This window comes from Alosa sapidissima, chromosome 20, assembly GCF_018492685.1.
Source record: "Alosa sapidissima isolate fAloSap1 chromosome 20, fAloSap1.pri, whole genome shotgun sequence".
NCBI classification, from domain to species: domain Eukaryota; kingdom Metazoa; phylum Chordata; class Actinopteri; order Clupeiformes; family Clupeidae; genus Alosa; species Alosa sapidissima.
In genome coordinates, this window is record NC_055976.1 from 31397189 (window position 1) to 31418131 (window position 20943).

General features: G+C 44.8%; 3 protein-coding genes across 3 annotated transcripts in view; 1 reads left to right on the forward strand and 2 right to left on the reverse strand.

The window, feature by feature from the left end:
• Positions 1–436: 436 nt before the first annotated feature.
• On the reverse strand, positions 437–1208 carry LOC121694070 (DNA translocase FtsK 1-like). Its single transcript, XM_042073996.1, has 2 exons — positions 1158–1208; positions 437–1067 (listed from the first exon to the last, which is right to left on the reverse strand). The coding sequence occupies exons 1-2, from the start codon at positions 1206–1208 to the stop codon at positions 729–731; spliced, it is 390 nt and encodes a 129-aa protein (XP_041929930.1). The 3' UTR covers positions 437–728.
• Positions 1209–2498: 1290 nt separating this feature from the next.
• On the reverse strand, positions 2499–3726 carry LOC121694071 (serine-rich 25 kDa antigen protein-like). The gene is made up of 2 exons (XM_042073997.1): positions 3132–3726; positions 2499–2972 (listed from the first exon to the last, which is right to left on the reverse strand). Exons 1-2 carry the CDS (start codon positions 3693–3695, stop codon positions 2499–2501), a joined length of 1038 nt encoding a protein of 345 aa, XP_041929931.1. The 5' UTR covers positions 3696–3726.
• Positions 3727–7643: 3917 nt separating this feature from the next.
• Positions 7644–20943, forward strand: part of LOC121694072 (protein KASH5-like) — a 36787-nt gene continuing 23487 nt past the window's right edge. The window contains exons 1-4 of the mRNA XM_042073998.1: positions 7644–8208; positions 11129–11245; positions 14011–14191; positions 14758–14807. Of these exons, the coding sequence (XP_041929932.1) occupies position 8208; positions 11129–11245; positions 14011–14191; positions 14758–14807 (349 nt within the window). The 5' untranslated portion in view covers positions 7644–8207. The remainder of the gene's footprint in view (positions 8209–11128; positions 11246–14010; positions 14192–14757; positions 14808–20943) is intronic.

The window sequence follows — 20943 nt, forward strand, 5'->3', positions numbered from 1 at the left end:
CAAGGCCCTGCCCCACCAAGGCATACCTTTCCTGGGTAGAACTTATGCTCTGGAAGGCTCCAGGGTATTTGGGAAACATTGTGCAACTTATGGGACTTAGTCTCCCTAAGGGTATTTTGGGAAACATTGTGCAACCTGTTGGACTTAGTCTCTGCAAGGCTCCAGCCCTCCAGCTCTCCAAACTTGTAGGGAGACTCTGAAAGGCTCTCCCCTCCAATCTCCTCTTCTCCTGGGCAGTCTCTTGTAGGCTCTGGCTCTGCACTTAGTCTCTGGCAGACTCTGGACCTCCAGGCCTTGTCTCTGCAAGGCTCTTCCTCTCCACCCCCTTCCCCTCCACCCTCTTCCCCTCCTAGTTAAGCCTTAGAAGTAAAGAGGCAAAGACAGTGAAATACTTTTGACCTTTTATTTTTCTCCAATAGTGTAACAACAAGGAGGTAAAAAATAAAAAAAGAATCAAATATAAAATTTTATTTCACATTTTACAAACAACCGGCAGTATCAAAGTGCTGAGCAATCAAAGTGCTGAACAATCAAAGTGCTGCAGTGCAGTGAACAGGGGAAAGATTGTGGGTGGTGTGGGGCTGAACAGGGGGATTGGGGCTAGATGAACTTGGGTGTTGGGAGGGAGGGTTCTGAACAGGGGGATTGGGGCTAGATGAACATTTGGTGTTGGGTGGGAGAGTTCTGAATGGGGGATTGGGGCTTGGTGCCTTGGTCCTCTGAGTCCTCTACGCCTGGTGTCCTGGGTCCTCTGAGTCCTCTGCCACCTCCGGTTCTGGGTCTGTGTCTGTGTCTGGCACCATGTCAACCTCCACCTCCGGCGTCGGCTGAGGGTCCGCCTCTGGCTCCCTCGTCGGCTGAGGGTCTGGCTCAATCTTTGGGACCTGGGAGGCTGGCTTGGACGGGCTGGCGCCCAGAGCGCCTCTACGCGTCAGGTAACGCCTGGCTCTGGCCGTGACCTTGGAGGGGCTCCAGACATTGCGCTTGGGGCTCGGGTCTGCCGGAGCAGCAGGCGTCTTCAGGGGGGTGATCTTCACCAACGGAACTCTCCGGGCCTTCTTGGGAGTCTGTGGAAAGAGTGACAAACAAAGGGTTAATGGGAAAGGCTGAGCAGCCAGAGACACAGAGGTGGAGATGTGTGTCGGTGCTGTACTTACCCTTTCCCTTTCTGGCGAATCCTCGTCCGAGGGGGAGAGCGCTGCCTTCATCTCCTCCAGTTCCTCGTTTAAAATGGAGCTGCCTGACTCTTGATAAGGCACCTCGCCGCTTTCGCTGGTGGTGCTGCTGCTGTCACTGTCCCTCCTCTTGCGCTGCCCGTGCTTGATTTCTTTTTCCTCTTCTTGGGTGAGGAGGGGGCGGCCGTGGCTTCCGCTTCGGAGGCGTCCTTGGCTTCCTCTTCGGAGCTGGAGGGGGCCTTCCGGCCGGCGTGCGACAGGCGCATGGCCGTCATCTTTTTGACCGCCGCCTCTGAGGTGGTGGCCTCGAATCTCTCCCTCATCTGGCGGGATTCGTATGCATTAAGAGAAAGGGCATAAAATTTGTCTGCCGTCTTCATATCGTGGCACATGTATGTCGTCATGGTATCTCGGATGGATTTGCCGTGGATCTTCTTGGCATAATCCGACACTGCCATCCTTATGTCTGTGAATACGGGCCTTCCAGGCAGGCCCATCTCCGCCCACGCCGTCCTGAGGTAGGAGTTCAGGTCCTTGGCTGGGCCCTGGCCCCCGGTGAAAAAGACAAGTTTGTTGTCCTTGTGGGGCTGGGGGTAGGCCGTCCCCCGCATGGCCACCCAGTCCCGGAGCCACTGAAATTCTTCGGGCCAGAAGAAAAGCTGCGCCGCCCCGAAGGATCGGGCGGTCTTGTGGTCGTCGACCTGCGGAGAGAGGAAAGACAGAGGAGAATCGTGAGTAGGCCCCAGGCGACAAGCGGATGCAAATTGAAGGAGACGGGGAAGATGCTTACATTTACGATGTAGCCCTCTTGGACGCAGCCCGCCTTCTCCGCCTCCTCCACCTGCTCCAGCACCATGTTCGATATAACCCCCGGGCGATGGCCGTAGAGGCTGACCACAAATGCGCAATCTGAAAACACAAACACAGACAAGCAGAGGTTAATACGACTCCTGCTGGCGGGTGTGCCAGCACAAGTCAAATGAGGCTCCATACTTACTCAGCAGCTTGGGGATCATTTTCTTCGACTGCTCCCGGCATGTTTTGAGGTTCTCCGGGGAGACACACCTGGCCATTTTCAGCCGCTTCACCTTAATTTGGAGCAGGGTCACCTGTTTTCGCAGGTCTCTCAGAGCCTTGGAAATGACCCTCTCGACCCCGACAATTTGGCTCTGCGAGAGCCTGCAGTGCTTCGGCTTTGTTTGGCTAAAGTACTTCATAAATTGGCTCACATTTCTAAGGTAAAAGTTTGCGGTGGTCACCGCTCTGTTTCCCGTTTGCAACTTTTTTGCTGCAGGATTATCTAGGAACAGCCATGACCAGAGCTCAGATTTTTTGTGGGTCATAAAATAGAGAAAAGACAGCACCCGCGACACCTTGGACAAGGCCGTCTCCTGGGACCTGCCTGTGTTGGCCGCCCCCGCTTGATAGCCTTGATACTCTTTCAGGTAGTCTTCCATCGAATCGGGGAACTTTATTTTTCTGATAGTCTTGCGGCTCCTCTGCAGAGCCGGAGGTGGACGGTCTTGACCCGGAGGACTCCGGCTTGGCGGACTCGGAGGACTCCGGCTTGGAGGACTCGGAGGACTCCGGCTTGGAGGACTCGGAGGACTCCGGCTTGGAGGACTCGGAGGACTTCGGCCTGGAGGACTCGGAGGACTTCGGCCTGGAGGACTCGGAGGACTTCGGCTTGGCCGGCTTTGAGATGCCGGATGGCCCAGGCTCAGGCTCAGGCTCAGGCTCAGGCTCCATAGCCTCATCGGATTCGTCGGAGGAGGTGCTCTCCATTGGCTGTTCTCCCTGAAAATACAAACACAAAAACACACATTTGTAAAGGGAATGGGGAAGGGCATTTTTGGAAGCAAAGGGAATTTTGGGCAGGGAAGTTTTAGAAACAAAGGGAATTTTGGGCAGGGAAGTTTTGGAAACAAAGGGAATTTTGCAGGCCAAGACACTTACCTTAATCTTCCCCAGCCTTCTGATTAGGAGTCTATTTTTCCTCCTTGATGTGGCTAGCTCCCGGGTGAGGGTGTTGTTTTGAGCCTTCAGAGTCTTCACTTCCAGCGTCAGGTCCTTCAATTGCCTCTTGGTCTCGGAGCATTGGGGGCATGTATCTTCCTCTTCTTCATCTTCTTCGTCCGGACGGACCCCCATGTCATCTCCCTCGGTGACGTCTATGTCCAGTGTGGACACCATTGGGACCTGCGGGTTTGAGGCCCTCAGTTCAGCAAGGCTGGCCTTGCCCTTGGCCAGCTTCGCCTCCTTAATAAAAGCCGCCCTCTCCTGAGCGCTCAGCTCCTTGTGGCCATTATCGAGGTGTTTATCAAGCCGGCTGCCCTTATAGGGGCAGCCTGGAACAGTGCAGGACTCTGTCCTTATTTTAATTCTTCCGTTCCCCATCTTGTTGAGGATATCCCTCTCAGTTTTATTTTTTATCTTGTGCCCCCTTTCAAGGTGTTGGTTGAAGGCGGAGTAGAGCTTCTGACACAGGGGGCAGAAGGTGGCCTTGCTGGTCTGTGTCATCTTCTTCTTCTTCTTAATGGATCACTGGCACTGGAACTCTTCTACTTCTTCTTAATGGATCACTGGCACGGATCACTGGCACTCTTCTTCTTCTTCTTAATGGATCACTGGCACTGGAACTCTATGACCTGTAAGACAAAAAGGAAAAGCTTTGGTTAATATCTGTTTCAACCCTCTGTGAGGGAGGCATAAAAGAGTGGACTTAGACCCTTTCAATTTTCCAAGAGTATAAGACACTTTGGAATCTGATTGGGTGGAGCAGGGGATGGAGGTGCCTCCCCAGGCATGTCTTATATTCTCATCGACAGGAGAGAGCCCTCAGAAGCATTCCTGAGAGCTTAATTTGGTTGCCGTTATTTTTCAAAGTTCAGCTCAAATATTTTCTTTTTTTTTTTAAGTCCTCTTTTTACCCTCTCCTCGATTTCGTGCCTATACCCGGCCCAGGGGGGTCAATAACGGTACCTCCAGGCCAAGGGGAGCTCCCAGAAAGTGTCCGAAGCTGTCGGACACATTCGCTGGCCTCCCTGGGTCTCCGTTTCTGGAGCCTGCCACTTGCCCCTCATATATAATTAAATAAATCAGGACTTAGGTTTTGAGCGAGTTTTTCCATTTGTATTAATGACAGTCTCTAGAGTGAAATAATTAAATAATTAAATAATGACTTAGTCTCTAGAGCAAAATTTTTCCCCATTGCCTATGGTGTACCTATGGACTTAGGCAATTTTTGGAATTTTCCACCATTTTGGTGCTTCCCAGGCTCTCACTAGGCACCCTTATCATTTTGGTAGTGACAGGGTTAACGCAGGGCCCTCAGGGGTCTTCTGGTGCACTTTTGCCCTTGGGGAACTTTGGGACGCCAACCCCCTATTCCCAATGTTCCCTGGGGGGGCTTTCGCCCATGGGGAACTTTCGGACTACAAACCCCTATCCCAAAGTCACCTCTGGGGGCCTCACACACTTGGGGAATTTTGGTGATGTAAACCACCCCACCACAAATTTCCCCTGGGCTGTGAGAGGTTGAAAAGAGGCTGTTCCAATCCTTGCGCTCGAGAAAGGGCTATCCATTGAATGGAAGTTCAGAATGTGTCCGAGGGTTCCCCGGACCCTCATTTGACATTAGAGCGCCCCCAGAAGGATTTTGGGACTCAGGGCACTGTGTCCGTAAGTGCAGAATACATCCCATCTTTCGGGTCCGAAAATGCTTCCCCCAAATTCTGTCCCAAAGTGCCCCCATTTCATTTGGGGCAGTATCACGGGCACTTCGGATAGATGACCATGTTATCGAGGGGAATTTTGGGAAGTCTTCCCTTACCTTAATTAATGATGGATTTGCACATTTGCCATATTCCTTACATCCCTTAATGATGGATTACACAGTGAGATGTTCATTAACTTGAATTTGTTTTGTATCCATCCCCTCATTTAGCCAGGAATACTGATTGGCCAGTGGACCTTCCAGACGCAAGTGTACATTAGAGTTTTTCACAATTGCTAAAACACATATTTTGAAACCTTTCACCCTTTTCTCAAAACTGTAAACACAAATCCCACATCTCAAACTACATTCCCAAAACCTCTGACAACCTCTGCAAAACTGAACTATCGCCTCAAAACAGTTGTACCTGTGCTCAAAACCAAACGCTGTCTTCAGATGATCTCACTAAGCAGTCAAATGAAAACACTACTGTGCAGCCATTAGACATCATAATACTGTACAGTGGGCACAGTGTCCAGGGCAGCTCATACAGCTCCAGGAGACATGTTCATCGTTTGCAATACAGTAAATGCATTTTGCATCTAAAAAAACAAAGCAAAGCAAAAATATTTCATGACTTAGTGGCTTCAACATTTACTGTAAATCCAGTAAACATAATGTATTGAGAATGGGGGTTTGTGTTTACAGTTGTGAGAAAAGGGTTTACAGTTGTGAGAAAAGGAAAGTGTTTCAGCAATTGTGAAAAACTGTACACTGGAAAAGACGTTTCAGTGCTGCAAATGAGAAGTACATTGCAGTCTATAGCCTACTAATGACTCACTGTTTCTGTCCTCTTTTAAAATGAAGTTGCACTGTTCAGCAACCTGTTTATACTCTGAACTAGCTTGTATTGGTTGTGTATCATTTGAGACAAGTGTGATCAATTTTGAGTCGTTGTGGTTACACTTGGAATCCCTTTGCTCTTTTGCTAAATTAAACACTTCAGTCAAAGCTATGCTATCTGTTTATCAAAACTCTATTTTGTTGTCATATCACAAACACAGCCATCATATAATCTGATTATGTTTCGAGGCAGGCTTTTTTTTATTTATTTCTAACCTGCGTTTAGACATGCATTTCATTTGGAGCGGTATACCGGTAGGCTATCAAAAGCATAACATTTTCGGTTTGGTTTGGGATTTAATTTACTTTTGGACTGATGAGCACTGACATCTGGGGGGTATTTGATGGTTCACTGTTACGTTTCATGCAGTTGAAAAAGTGTCGGGATTTCCACCACTGTTTATTGCGTAGCCAAGCAGCCTAAAATGAGTTATTGTTTAGTTATGCATGATTTACTTTTTTATTACAGTAAATTCGTAGGCTGGAATGCCTTGAGTTGCGGCAATAATTGTGTTTAAATGTAGTAGCTTATGCTTTAGCCTAAGCTGGAAGGGGCGGCAGGCTTATGAGCTTGAAATCGAGTATTGGAGGGACCCATGGTGTAGGAAAACAACTTTTCTTTGCCAACAGTATTAATCCAACCAACAATATAATAAAATATTAAGAAGTGGTCTTATTTCATTGAGTTAAATCGAAACAATGCCTTGCTGGTGGACTGATAGCCCTACTGGTGGGCAGTTATTACCCCGTCTTGTATTTGGGGACCGGCCTTTATTTGTCCGGCTATATAAATAGAATCAATCCCAGGCATAATTTGAGCATTTATGGTAGCCTAGTCTCCTGGTCATCCCGACATTAGCTGTTATGTTTATTGAGAACAAAGTCAACTAGCCCACTAATCAACTCGTTTTCACTAACTTATAAAATACAAGTCTTACCCAACGTTTTTATTTCAAACATAATTTCCTGGACTCAAATATATTGGCTACTTCAGTTACCTTGGTGCATAAATCCCAGAGAGTAGGCTGAGTAGAGCGAGAGTAGAGAGTAGGCTGGAAATCTAATCTCACTATATATGGGTTTGTGTTCACAATCTAATCTCACTATGGGTTTGTAAACGCATTACTGGCTGCATGTGAGACTTTCTGTGCATGTGTGAGAGGGAATGAAACCGAATGAGTCAAATGATTTAGTGGAGCAGAAGTCTTTGCTGTAGTGGTGGATCAGAAGGGTGAGCCCACGCACAGAGCAGCCCGAAGTTGGATGGGATCAGGATGCAGTATGAAAATGTCACAAGAGGGACGTTTTGAGCTTGTGGCTCTTCCTCAGACTTGCAAAGAACAGTGGTATGAAGTTCCCTTTTATAATCCCCGCCATAGATCATGTGATTTCAATTAGTTATGCATGAAATGTGATGGTGTGTGTGTGTGTGTGTGTGTGTGTGTGTGTGTGTGTGTGTGTGAGAGAGAGGGAGAGAGAGAGAGAGAGAGTAGGAGTGTGTGAGTAGGTACTGTAGGCCTGCTTCATTTGATATGCTAAACCAAAGCATGCTAATGAGAGGGCTCCATTAGAGCATTATTGTGTGCCGTTGTCACGCCGACACTAACAGGCAGCAGGGGGGAGTGGGGAAGCATGTCAGCTGGTTTTGATGTGTGTGCGTGTGTGTGTGTGTGTGCGCATAGGTGTTCTTAGAATTGTAAGACTGTGTGTGTGTGTGTGTGTGTGTGTGTGTAGCCAAACACGCCTCTAAGTCCCCTGAAGAGGCTTCATGGTAGCAGATGTGCTAACTGCTAACTCTGCTGAGTATTACTGGAGACAAGCGACAGAGCGCAGAGGATACAGGTAGTAGAACACAGAGCTGTAGAACACAGGGTAGTAGAACACAGAGCTGTAGAACACAGGGTAGTAGAACACAGAGCTGTAGAACACAGGGTAGTAGAACACAGGGTAGTAGAACACAGAGCTGTAGAACACAGAGCTGTAGAACACAGGGTAGTAGAACACAGAGCTGTAACACAGAGCTGTAGAACACAGGGTAGTAGAACACAGGGCTGTAGAACACAGAGCTGTAGAACACAGGGCTCTAGAACACAGGGCAGTAGAACACCAGTGTTGTGTGTGTGTGTGTGTGTGTGTGTGTGTGTGTGAGAGAGAGAGAGAGAGAGAGAGAGGTGTGTGGGAAAGAGACACTTTCTACAGAGACACTTTCTACAGGTCAGTAGAACACAGAGCAGAACTCAGGGTAGTAGAACACAGGGCAGTACAACACAGAGCAGCAGAACTCAGGGCAGGAGAACACAGAGCAGCAGAACTCAGGGTAGTAGAACTCAGAGCAGAACTCCAGGTGCTCCAGGGCTAGTGTGTGGGATGGTGGTTTCTACAGCGCCTCTTGACCAACGCCTCTCCACCTACCGAGTAAGACTCTCTAATTAGTCATTATGTTAGTGTCTATTCCTGCATGGCACCTACCGAGTAAGACTCTCTAATTAGTCATTATGTTAGTGTCTATTCCTGCATGACTATGTGTGTGTGTGTGTTTATGTATATATTTGAATCCTTTCTGCAAGAAATTTGATTGGTGGATTCAAATAAAGAATTTAAATAGCCTATGTGTATGTTGCAGTATACTGTCAGCGGAATGTTGCTAATATGTGTTGTGCTGATGGTAGCTGTGCTGTGTTGTGCTATAGGTATGTGCTGTGTTGTGCTATTGGTAGCTGTGCTGTGTTGTGCTATAGGTATGTGCTGTGTTGTGCTATAGGTAGCTGTGCTGTGTTGTGCTATAGGTATGTGATGTGTTGTGCTAAAGGTAGCTGTGCTGTGTTGTGCTATAGGTAGCTGTGCTGTGTTGTGCTATAGGTATGTGCTGTGTTGTGCTATAGGTAGCTGTGTTGTGCTATAGGTATGTGCTGTGTTGTGCTATAGGTAGCGGTGCTGTGTTGTGCTATAGGTATGTGCTGTGTTGTGCTATTGGTAGCTGTGCTGTGTTGTGCTATAGGTATGTGCTGTGTTGTGCTATAGGTATGTGCTGTGTTGTGCTATAGGTAGCTGTGCTGTGTTGTGCTATAGGTATGTGATGTGTTGTGCTAAAGGTAGCTGTGCTGTGTTGTGCTATAGGTAGCTGTGCTGTGTTGTGCTATAGGTATGTGCTGTGTTGTGCTATAGGTATGTGCTGTGTTGTGCTATAGGTATGTGCTGTGTTGTGCTATAGGTATGTGCTGTGTTGTGCTATAGGTAGCGGTGCTGTGTTGTGCTATAGGTATGTGCTGTGTTGTGCTATAGGTATGTGCTGTGTTGTGCTATAGGTAGCTGTGCTGTGTTGTGCTATAGGTAGCTGTGCTGTGTTGTGCTATAGGTAGCTGTGCTATAGGTAGCTGTGCTATAGGTAGCTGTGCTATGTTGTGCTATAGATATGTGCTGTGTTGTGCTATAGGTAGCAGTGCTATGTTGTGCTATAGGTAGCTGTGCTATGTTGTGCTATAGGTATGTGCTGTGTTGTGCTATAGGTAGTTGTGCTATGTTCTGCTATAGGTATGTGCTGTGTTGTGCTATAGGTAGCAGTGCTATGTTGTGCTATAGGTATGTGCTATGTTGTGCTATAGGTAGCTGTGCTATGTTGTGCTATAGGTAGCAGTGCTATGTTGTGCTATAGGTATGTGCTGTGTTGTGCTATAGGTAGCAGTGCTATGTTGTGCTATAGGTATGTGCTGTGTTGTGCTATAGGTAGCAGTGCTCTGTTGTGCTATAGGTAGCTGTGCTGTGTTGTGCTATAGGTAGCAGGGCCGTGTTGTGCTATAGGTAGCTGTGCTATGTTGTGCTATAGGTAGCAGTGCTGTGTTGTGCTATAGGTAGCTGTGCTATAGGTAGCTGTGCTGTGTTGTGCTATAGGTAGCTGTGCTATGTTGTGCTATATGCAGCTGTGCTGTGTTGTGCTATAGGTAGCAGTGCTGTGTTGTGCTATAGGTATGTGCTGTGTTGTGCTATAGGTAGCTGTGCTGTGTTGTGCTATAGGTAGCAGTGCTATGTTGTGCTATAGGTAGCAGTGCTATAGGTAGCAGTACTATAGGTAGCTGTGCTGTGTTGTGCTATAGGTAGCAGTGCTGTGTTGTGCTATAGGTATGTGCTGTGTTGTGCTATAGGTAGCTGTGCTGTGTTGTGCTATAGGTAGCTGTGCTATGTTGTGCTATAGATAGCAGCGCTATGTTGTGCTATAGGTATGTGCTGTGTTGTGCTATAGGTAGCTGTGCTGTGTTGTGCTATAGGTAGCAGTGCTATGTTGTGCTATAGGTGTTGTGCTATAGGTAGCAGTGCTATGTTGTGCTATAGGTAGCTGTGCTGTGTTGTGCTATAGGTAGCTGTGCTATGTTGTGCTATATGCAGCTGTGCTGTGTTGTGCTATAGGTAGCAGTGCTGTGTTGTGCTATAGGTATGTGCTGTGTTGTGCTATAGGTAGCTGTGCTGTGTTGTGCTATAGGTAGCAGTGCTATGTTGTGCTATAGGTAGCAGTGCTATGTTGTGCTATAGGTAGCAGTGCTATAGGTAGCAGTGCTATAGGTAGCTGTGCTATGTTGTGCTATAGATAGCAGCGCTATGTTGTGCTATAGGTATGTGCTGTGTTGTGCTATAGGTAGCTGTGCTGTGTTGTGCTATAGGTAGCAGTGCTATGTTGTGCTATAGGTATGTGCTGTGTTGTGCTATAGGTAGCTGTGCTGTGTTGTGGTATAGGTAGCAGTGTTGTGTTGTGGTATAGGTATGTGCTGTGTTGTGCTATAGGTAGCAGTGCTATGTTGTGCTATAGGTAGCAGTGCTGTGTTGTACTATAAGTAACGGTACTGGGCTGAATTGAGCTGATGTTGTGTTTTATTGTGTCCAACTATATGGTGGTGTGATGATCAGTTCCTGCTATGACATCATTTCCTGCCTAGTGATCCAATGGCATCTCCTCACTTTGTGCTCGGAGTGGCTGGTATCAGGCCACACCCATCCAACACCCAGAACCAACACCTGCACCCACCAAGCACCCACCCGCTGACCACACACAGCACTGCAGGCATGAGTACACACACACACACACACACACACATACCAGCACCCACCCACTGACCATACACAGCACTGCAGGCATGAGTACACACACACACACACACCAGCACACTGCAGGCATGAGTACACAAACACACACACACACACCCAGCACCCACCCGCTGACCACACACAGCACTGCAGGCATGAGTACACACACACACACACACACACCTCACATTGCTTGTTTGAGCATGTGATGTTTCTGTGTATGTGATGCGTGTGTGCGTGTGTGTGTGTGTGTGTCCTGTAGTGAGTTCACTGGCCCACAGCAGTGATGCACAGGAGGAGGAGTCTCAGGAAGGGACAGGGCTGACAAAGGCGGAGCTGCTGGACATCACTTTTGAAGCATGTGACGTCATGGCAACGGGTACAGTAAACACAGCTCACACCACTGCACGTAAACACACAGACTAACGCCAGAGCCAGCTGTTACAATGTGTGCGTGTATGTGTGTTTGTGTGTGTGTGTTTGTATAGGTGTGTATGTGTGTGTGTGTTTGTATACATGTGTGTGTGTGTGTGTCTGTGTGTGTGTGTGTGTGTTTGTATACATGTGTGTGTGTGTGTGTGTGTGTGTTTGTATACCTGTGTCTGTGTTTTTGTATACATGTGTGTGTGTGTATACATGTGTGTGTGTTTGTATACATGTGTGTGTGTGTGTTTGTATACATGTGTGTGTGTTTGTATACATGTGTGTGTGTGTGTGTGTGTTTGTATACATGTGTGTGTGTGTGTTTGTATACATGTGTGTGTTGACAGGTCAGGTGTGTGTTTGTATACATGTGTGTGTTTGTATACATGTGTGTGTGTTGACAGGTCGGGTGTGTGTGTGTGTTGACAGGTCGGCTGTGTGTATTGATAGGTCAGTGTGGTGTACTACGAATCTCGATTAGTGGGTTAGCGAGGTATGTTGCGCTCAAAGCCAGGCTATGCTGTGACACGAAAGTGGATCTTTTAGTGTCGCTATATCACCAGGGTATCTTATGCTGTCAACCAAACCTGGTCGGGAGGAGGTTATGTGCTAAGTTATAGCTCAAATCGTGTAATCTACCGCACACTGACCAATCAATTGTCTTAAAAAAGGAAGTTCTCACGTGTAGGATTCTGTCATATATCTTACAGGTGGAGCTCCGCCTCTACTAACATTTTGGATCTCGAATGCACTTTAATAGTGCTGTGCGTGCAAATATCCCACTATGGACGTGCATACCATACAACAACTGATGACAATTGATTTATTTGATGTTAAAGGTTAGACATCAAATGTGTGTGTGTGTGTGTGTGTTGATAGGTCGGGTGTGTGTGTTTTGACAGGTCGGGTGTGTGTGTGTGTGTTGACAGGTCGGGTGTGTGTGTTGACAGGTCAGGTGTGTGTGTGTGTGTTGACAGGTCAGGTGTGTGTGTTGACAGGTCGGGTGTGTGTGTGTTGACAGGTCGGGTGTGTGTGTTGACAGGTCGGGTGTGTGTGTGTGTGTGTTGACAGGTCGGGTGTAGTGTTAATTTCGTCAGACGAGACAAGAGGAAATATGTTCGTCAACGACCTTTTTTTTCATGACTAAGACGAGATGATGACGAGACGGCAGTAATGTCCTGAAACACTGACTAAGACTATCTTAAGATGCATTATTGTTGACGAAAAAAGACGAGACTAAAATGTTTTGCATGAAATAAAAACTAAGATAAAATCTCCCTTCATGTTCGTCTACAAAATGAGAAGACAGAATATCTAGCTGTTATGTTTTCAAAATATTCCGAATGAGTTCATACGCAACAGCTTTCCTGTAGGCTAGTCTACGTGCTGCTGCTGCAACCCTGTGGCTGCAACACGAAACTACATGGAACAAGAACACTGGAGATTTCTGCCAGAGTTAGCAAGCTAACTACCTAAGCTTTATGCCACAATGCTACATACCCAGAAGTTGAAGCTTCTTTCATACAAATTAACATCCCCAAGAATGTCCATACGAAAATGTTCAGCATGTAATGTCAACTATTCATCTAGTTAGACTGATGATGCAAAGTTTGCTAGCAGGTTAGCTATGGCTAAGATGGAGAGTCTGTTTGGGGAATGTGTTGTGTTTGGGCGCATATCGCCATCTAGTGAGGCGGAGTAAAACATTAATAGTTTGGCCTACAACAGTGTTTCTCAAACTTTTTCAGTTTCAGGACCACTTAACTAACCCTAGCTAAAAAAAAAAAAAGATTAGACCTACTTCAACAGTAGCCTATAATTAGTCTACACAATAGGCCTACTCACTGAACCACCTTGCTTATTGTCTTTGCACTTTGCTTATTGTGTCAGAGGATTCATACTGTATGATTTCAATTGGCATATCTTACAGAGACAGTGTTGCAGAACTGTTTGGATTTACATACAAGTTATATTGCAAACAACTCATCTATATTATATTTTACCACGTCTGCTCGCGGACCACTTGGGATAGCTTGCAGACCACCAGTGATCCCCGGACCACACTTTGAGAAACACTGGTCTACGAATATGACAGTGGTCCAGTCAAATCTTTTACTGTCTATGGTCAAATCCCAGCCGAGCTATAACTGTAGCTCGACTTACCTGTGCATGTAAACATACTGACTGACAAAAAATCAGAATGAGTAATTATAACAGACGAGTAGCCCTGTGGACACACAATGTTGTTGGAAAATTGAGATGTGTGAAACACTATTTGACTCAAATGGTAATCAGAAATAATTTGTTATAAAAAAAGACTAAAATGTGTTGACTAAAACTGACTAAGACTAAGATACCTTTAGTTTTCTTTTGACTAAAACTACACTAAAATGACGAGACTTTTAGTCGACTAAAACTTGACTAACAAAAATGATATTTGAATGACTAAATATGACAAAGACTAAAAAGGACATTTCGTCACAAGACTAAGACTAAGACTAAATTAAAAATAGGTGATAAAATGAACACTAGTCGGGTGTGTGTGTTTTGACAGGTCTGGTGTGTGTGTGTGTGTTGACAGGTCGGGTGTGTGTGTGTTTGTATACATGTGTGTGTGTTGACAGGGCGGGTGTGTGTGTGTGTGTTGACAGGTCGGGTGTGTGTGTGTTTGTATACATGTGTGTGTGTGTGTGTTGACAGGTCGTGTGTGTGTGTTGACAGGGCGGGTGTGTGGCTCAGAAGTGCTACGGTACCTGCGCTCGGTGACTGGTCAGAGCCGTGGTCAGGAGGAGCTGGCGATGCTGCAAAGCATGCTGGACCCTAAGGGGGCGGACCCAGCACTGGACCGACTCCGATTCCACGCCATCATGAACTCTTGGATACACCACTGCAGCCAGCAGAGGTATCACACACACACACACACATACACACAGACTACACACTGTCACGCACGCACGCACGCACACACACACACACACACAGACTACACACTGTCACGCACGCACACACATACACACACTACACACTCTCATGCACGCACACACACACACACACACACACACACAGACTACACAGTCTCATGCACACACACACACACACACACTCACACACACAGAGTACACCCACACACACACACATACACAGAGTACACATACACACACACTCTCACGCACGCACGCTCACACATACACAGAATACACACAGACTACACACTCACGCACGTATACACACACACACTCTCACGCATACACACAGCTATGGTTCCTAGTCTCCACCATATGACACACACACACTCTCACACATGCACACACACACACACACACACACATACATACACAGAGTACACACACACACAAACTCTCACAGATACACAGAGTACACACAGACTACACACTCTCACACACGCACACACACACACACACACACACAGTAAGTGTAAGATGTAATTGTGTGTGTTTTGTATTTTAGAGAAGACTCCAGTCAGACTGCAGCTGAACTTGAGACTGAAAGCGTCCGAGGTAACACTGTGTGTGTGTGTGTTTCTAGGTTTCTAGGCCTTGCATATTAGAGATGCACCGATTGCAATTTTTGGGTCGGTTCCGATTTCCGATTTTTCATAGTTTGACCTGCCGATACCGATTTTAGCCGATTCCGATTTCATTTCTTCTAACCATTTTACAGCACACACACAAATAGTTATTTTCTATCTTTTCTTTTATAGAACATGTTAATTTAGACATGTAATCAACTTATCAATAATGAAATGGCTGTTAAAAAAATGGAACCAGTGAGACAGATTCTTCTTCAAGTCTAACTTCAGCTGCAGTATCAAACTATAATGCCATGTGCTATAATGCCAACTACAGTGTGGGACATTCATTTCACAGACTACTAATATAAATGCACTGTTATTGAACATTTTTTTTTTCTGACATCCAATATCCAACTAAAGATATAAGAACAATGTTCATGATACATTTGAACATGCTACCATGGAACATATTTTCATATGCAGGGCTCTACACTAACATTTTTTTTCAGGAGCACTTGTGCGCCCAAGTTAAAAAAATTTAGGAGCACAGACAAAAATTTGGGCGCACAGTCAGTTCTGTACTTAATTTACACATAATCTAACATTATACTGCAGATAACAGTTAAACATGCCAGTGCACCAATTGTGAATATTAAGAATGACTGACAACATTTAGGCTACAGGAAACAGGATTTTAAAGATCAGTGCCTACTTTATTTTCAGTCTGTTCTATTTTCCTACATTTTGTTAATGTAAAATAATATAATACATTGCCATATTTGCATTTAGCCTGTATATCAAGTATCCTGCCAAATGTAGGCTAATTTATTTATTTGTGAATCCATCTATAGCTAATCCAAATATGCCCATGGTGACCTATCTGACTGCATACTGCCTAATACTACTACTAAAACAGTCCATTTTCTCTTCCACAAAACCCAACATAGGCTAATCAAGGATATATGTTTTATACTTTTAGTTTTTATTTGAAATATCTGCATTGATGGGGGCAGTAGGCAAACGTTAGGCCTACTTTCGTTTTGCACTTCAGCTTGTATTCGGTGTAAACAAACATGCATGCGTGGAAGCCTGGAGTTGTCAGTAGCGTTCTACCTTTGAATAAAATGGGAGTATTACGGGAGGGTACTTTTGTGCCGGTTCGCTACAGCTATATTTTGCATATTGCAGCCAATACGTCAACTGGGCTAAAAGGCTTGTTAGGTTACCTTTCCTTCTGTCACTGCATTCTCAGAATATCATCCTGTTCCTCCTATATCCAATGAATTCGGTGGATAGAAGAACTAATTTCTTCAATCTTTGCATCTTGGCTGGCTAGTCTAACTTTCCGCTTTTTCTGCGCGCTCGTGGATTTGAAGCGACTACTAGCGAGTCACAACGCGAAACTGCTAACGTTGATGGGAGGTGTAGTTTTTATGCTGCATTCTCGACGTGATTCTATGGTTTGCACCAGTAATGTTTCTCGATGTTGCGGTGTATTTTGTAGACAAACATTGACATGGTTAGAAGTCATTTATGGAAGCCCGTTTGCGCCACATACAAAAAAATCTGATCTATGATATCTCATTATTGTGAGATACTATCTCGTTATTCTGATAGTATCTCATTATTGTGAGATAGTATCTCATTATTCTGACATAGTATCTCGTTATTGTGAGATAGTATCTCATTATTCTGACATAGTATCTCGTTATTGTGAGATAGTATCTCGTTATTGTGAGATAGTATCTCATTATTGACCAACATGGCGTGCAGACATGGAGTGATGGCAGCGGTGCTGCTTTACGCACTCATAACAAACTTTTTGGGAGCTAAACATCCGCATGAACTGGACAACCTAACTTCAACAAGTAGTCATACATCGCAAAAGCAGTTTGGACTTGGTCACCTCGCATTGTTTACCACCTTTATCCGCCCTGGTATGGGAATGCAGGGCTCAGACAAACAATTCACCAAGACGGATCAAAGAGGGGGGCGACTCCTCATAACTTTCTGTCTGCTCTTAGCTGGTGACGTTCATCAATGCCCTGGCCCAATGTTCCACACTGAACTTGTAACCAAATCTCCAAAACCTGTCACAACTACAACCAGTCAGTCACCTGGCTTACAGATACGAACTGCTGTTAACGTTGTACAAAAAAGTTCGGATCACCCACCAAATTGCCATGCTTGTTCCTTGGATGCTTGTTCTTCGGATGGTTCGGGGAGTAGGCCTATGTCGACAACAATCGCCACTCAAGCAAGATCAAGGGGGATGTTTGGCATGGAGGAAACGGGAGGGCCGCGATCGCTGAGGCGGTGTGCATCCTCATTGGTCTCTGGGGAGGTCGCGCGGCAGCAGGTCCACCACACGGATGACTCCGTCTCCTCCGACAAGGCCAGAGGGGTCTCCTCGTCAAGGGTGATGGTTGCCCAGCCCTCGGGCAGCGCTCAACCAGTTTACCTCTGTCCAACGAACTCCACTCTTCCTGTCAACACCCTCTATGGTCCAGGTAAGCGTGGGCCAATCAAGAATCCTCGTAGAACAGGAGTCAGCGCCACTCAACGGAGAGCCGCAGGACTAAATCCAGCAATTATAAAGCTGCGTAAATTCAACCTTTTTCAAACGGTGAACAATGCCAAAGTTCTGTGGGACCCTCAAGCAAAACCCAGTGGGCTATTGGGCGGTCACCTGAATATCCGTAGTTTTATTTCTAAAAGTGATGAGATAAAACATATTCTTGTGGACTCTAACCTGGACTTTCTATGCTTATCAGAAACTTGGTTGAATAAAAACTCCCCATCCGCAGCTCTACATATTCCTGGCTATAATGCTTTTAGGAAAATGCTTTTTATAGAGGTTCAATGCTCAGCTGAGAATGAGCTTGAGCATATTTGCCTTAACATTAGCCTTTCACCACAAATGTCCTTTTCTCTCATTGGAGTGTATAGACCTCCATCTGCAAAAGCTATTTTCTTTGACAAATTAGAAACTGTTCTAAAGGAATGCAGCTCAGGGCAGGAAATACTAGTAATGGGTGACTTCAATGTAAATTGGGAGGACAAAGGCACCAGTAAAGCACTGCAACGGGTCTCAAATAAATTTGATTTCACACAACTAATCAAAGGGCCCACTAGAATAACCTCATCCTCAAAAACTCAAATTGACTTGATATTCACCAACAAACCTGAAAGGGTGACAAAATCCTTTAATATGGTCACTGGTCTGTCTGACCATAACCTCACTCTTATAGCCAGAAAGCTCACTAAATCCCGCTTTCATTTAAAACCTAACACCAAATCTAGTCAGTTAAGAATACCCAAGTGTGATGTTGATGAATTTGACAGGGAAATCAAAAATATTAACTGGGACCAAATCATAACTTGTGTAGATGTGGATAATGACACAAATGTCCTTATGTCCACAATCCAAAACATAACAAAGCGATTCCTCAAGAAAAGCATATCTTAAGGAAATAGTAGATATACCCTCCCTTGGATCTCTAGTGACATAAGGAGATTAATGAAGGAGAGAGATAATGCTTTAAAGCACTCTCTCAAGTCCAACTCATTGACTGACAGGCATATATTTGTGTCCTTGAGAAATAGAGTAATAAAGGTAAATATAACCGCAAGCGGTGATTTACGGGGTCCGAGCAAAACGAACATGAGGTAGCATAGCTTTTTAGTTTTACATATGCTTTGATTGTTTGGGCCCAATTGTTCAAAAGAAACGTGATCGGATTTCGGTTATCGGATTTCAGTTACCGGATTTCGGCTATCGGATTGGATCAAATCTTGAAAATGGCTTGTTCAAAGGGAAACAAGGATCCTGAAATTGGATTAGATCACATAATCTATTCTTGGTTTTGATCTGGATAAAACCTTCACTTTGTGTTGTTCAAAATTTTTGAGTTAAATTGGAATAAATTTGATGCATAAAATTAGGATTACCCTGTGCTGTAACGTTATAGTGTGCTAACCTCCACAACCTAATAGTATTCTAACAATACCCTATTCTAGTGTGCTAACCTCCACAACCCAACAGTATTCTAACAGTAGTATTCTAGTGCGCTAATCTCCACAACTCAATAGTATTCTAACAATACTCTATTCTACAGGACTATGCATTTGTCATGGATAAGATGAAGCGTCTGTTAATGGAAGGCAGTGTTTCCCACAGAATGGAATTGTATTTGTGGTGGTAGGTGAAGGGGGTGGGGGTGGGTTCTGTGTTGGAGTCAATAAGATGAACAACCTATAATTATGCAGTTATACTTGCCTTGCACGACAAATCCTGTCAAGTAGCTGTAACGTTATAGTGTGCTAACCTCCACAACCCAACAGTATTCTTAACAGTATTCTATTCTAGTATGCTAACCTCCACAACCCAGCTGAAGGAACTGTAGGGGGCGATGTGGGTCGAGGTAGAGTGAGTGTGTGGCGAGCAGGCAGAGCCTCGGTCAGAAGGCTCAATGGTATGAAGTGATGACACGGAGATGGCAGGTTTCGGTGCAACACAAGTGAACTTTATTTGAGTTTCAATTCATCTGTTCTTTTGTTCTTTACTTGTATGTGTGCTGCATCAAAGAGGAAACAAACAGAAAATGGAGTAATCAGTGAAATGGGGTAAATCAGTACAGATCCCAACTCACAAACAAACCAATTGACATTTGAACAATAAACTGAAATCATATGGCTATATAAGGTACAACTAAACAATACTTGACATCCCAAGTCAACCAACATCACCTAATCATCTCTCACATGGGACTCCAACACACCAAACCAACAAACAAAGACCTTAACTATACACATGATGGCAGAGCTACTCTACAAACTGATAAACATCACAAAAGTCATAGTGAGGGTCATTAAAGTGATGACTTACGTTAACTCAAAGACGCACACAAAGCAGGACACACTGGAGTGCTGGGTTGAGATGAACAAAAGAGTGAACTGAGGGCGAGCAAACAATTTATCCTGGTCTGAGCCCCTGCTCCGGAGCTACAGGGTTTCCCAGCAGGTAAACTGGGTGTGGTTTGGTGACAGAGCCAAACAATCCAGCAATTTCTCCACAGCACCTCCTTACACTGACAGACTTTGGAAAGATTTGCAAAGATTTGGAAAAGATTTTTGAAAGACTACAGTCTCAGACCCTCTCACATCTAAAGACAAGTAGTAGAGTTTTAAGTCACAGACTATGATTTTGCAATGACTAGGGATCTTGCAGGGTCACTATTTACAAGACTGCAACACGATTCCTTTAAATTATTACCCATCGTGCAATAGATAAACAGGAACTGAAAATGATAGCCTACTAAACTCAAAGTCGTATTTTCGTGTTTCTGCAGCATTGTTTCATGCGTGACATCCTTAACCGATACAGAGTTGTTCTGTCAAGTGGAAGAGCCGACTAAATATGTATAAGAAATGACAAATATTATAAGAATAACAAATAATTATAGGCTACAGCTGTGTCGGAGTCAATAAGAAAAACAGCCTATAATTATACAGTTACACTACAAGTCCATATTGACAAGTAGCTGTAATGTAATAGTGTGTTAACCTCCACAACCCAACAGCATTCTATTGTAGTATGCTAACATCCACAACCCAACAGTATTCTAACACTAATGCTTCAAGTGGGATTTGAACTCTCAACCTAAGGATCACCAGTACAAGGCATTATCCCACTGAGCCACTGTCAATCCTACATGTTGGCCAGTCACATTCACATGGTGAAAATGTGTATTGGTAAACACACAACAAGAAAAACTCTAAGCATACATTTGACAATAAAATGAAGGGCTTTCCTAAAAGAGTACACCTGAAAACTTTTTGAAATTCTGGGGCAATAAGACATTTGTAGAGAAGAATACTAATGGATGAAATATAAATATGATAGACTTTATGATGAAGGAAAAATAGTAAACAAAGAAGTTCCCCTGAATGTCATAGAGTGTGAATGTTGATTGGCTGATGTCATTCAGGTGCTGTTCAATGGTGTGAATCTTCAATAACCAATAGCATGTGCAGCTTGATCCTGAAGTTCTAATGGGGATTCGTAACACTCAACCTAAGAAACACCAGTACAAGGCATTATCCCACTGAGCCACTAACAA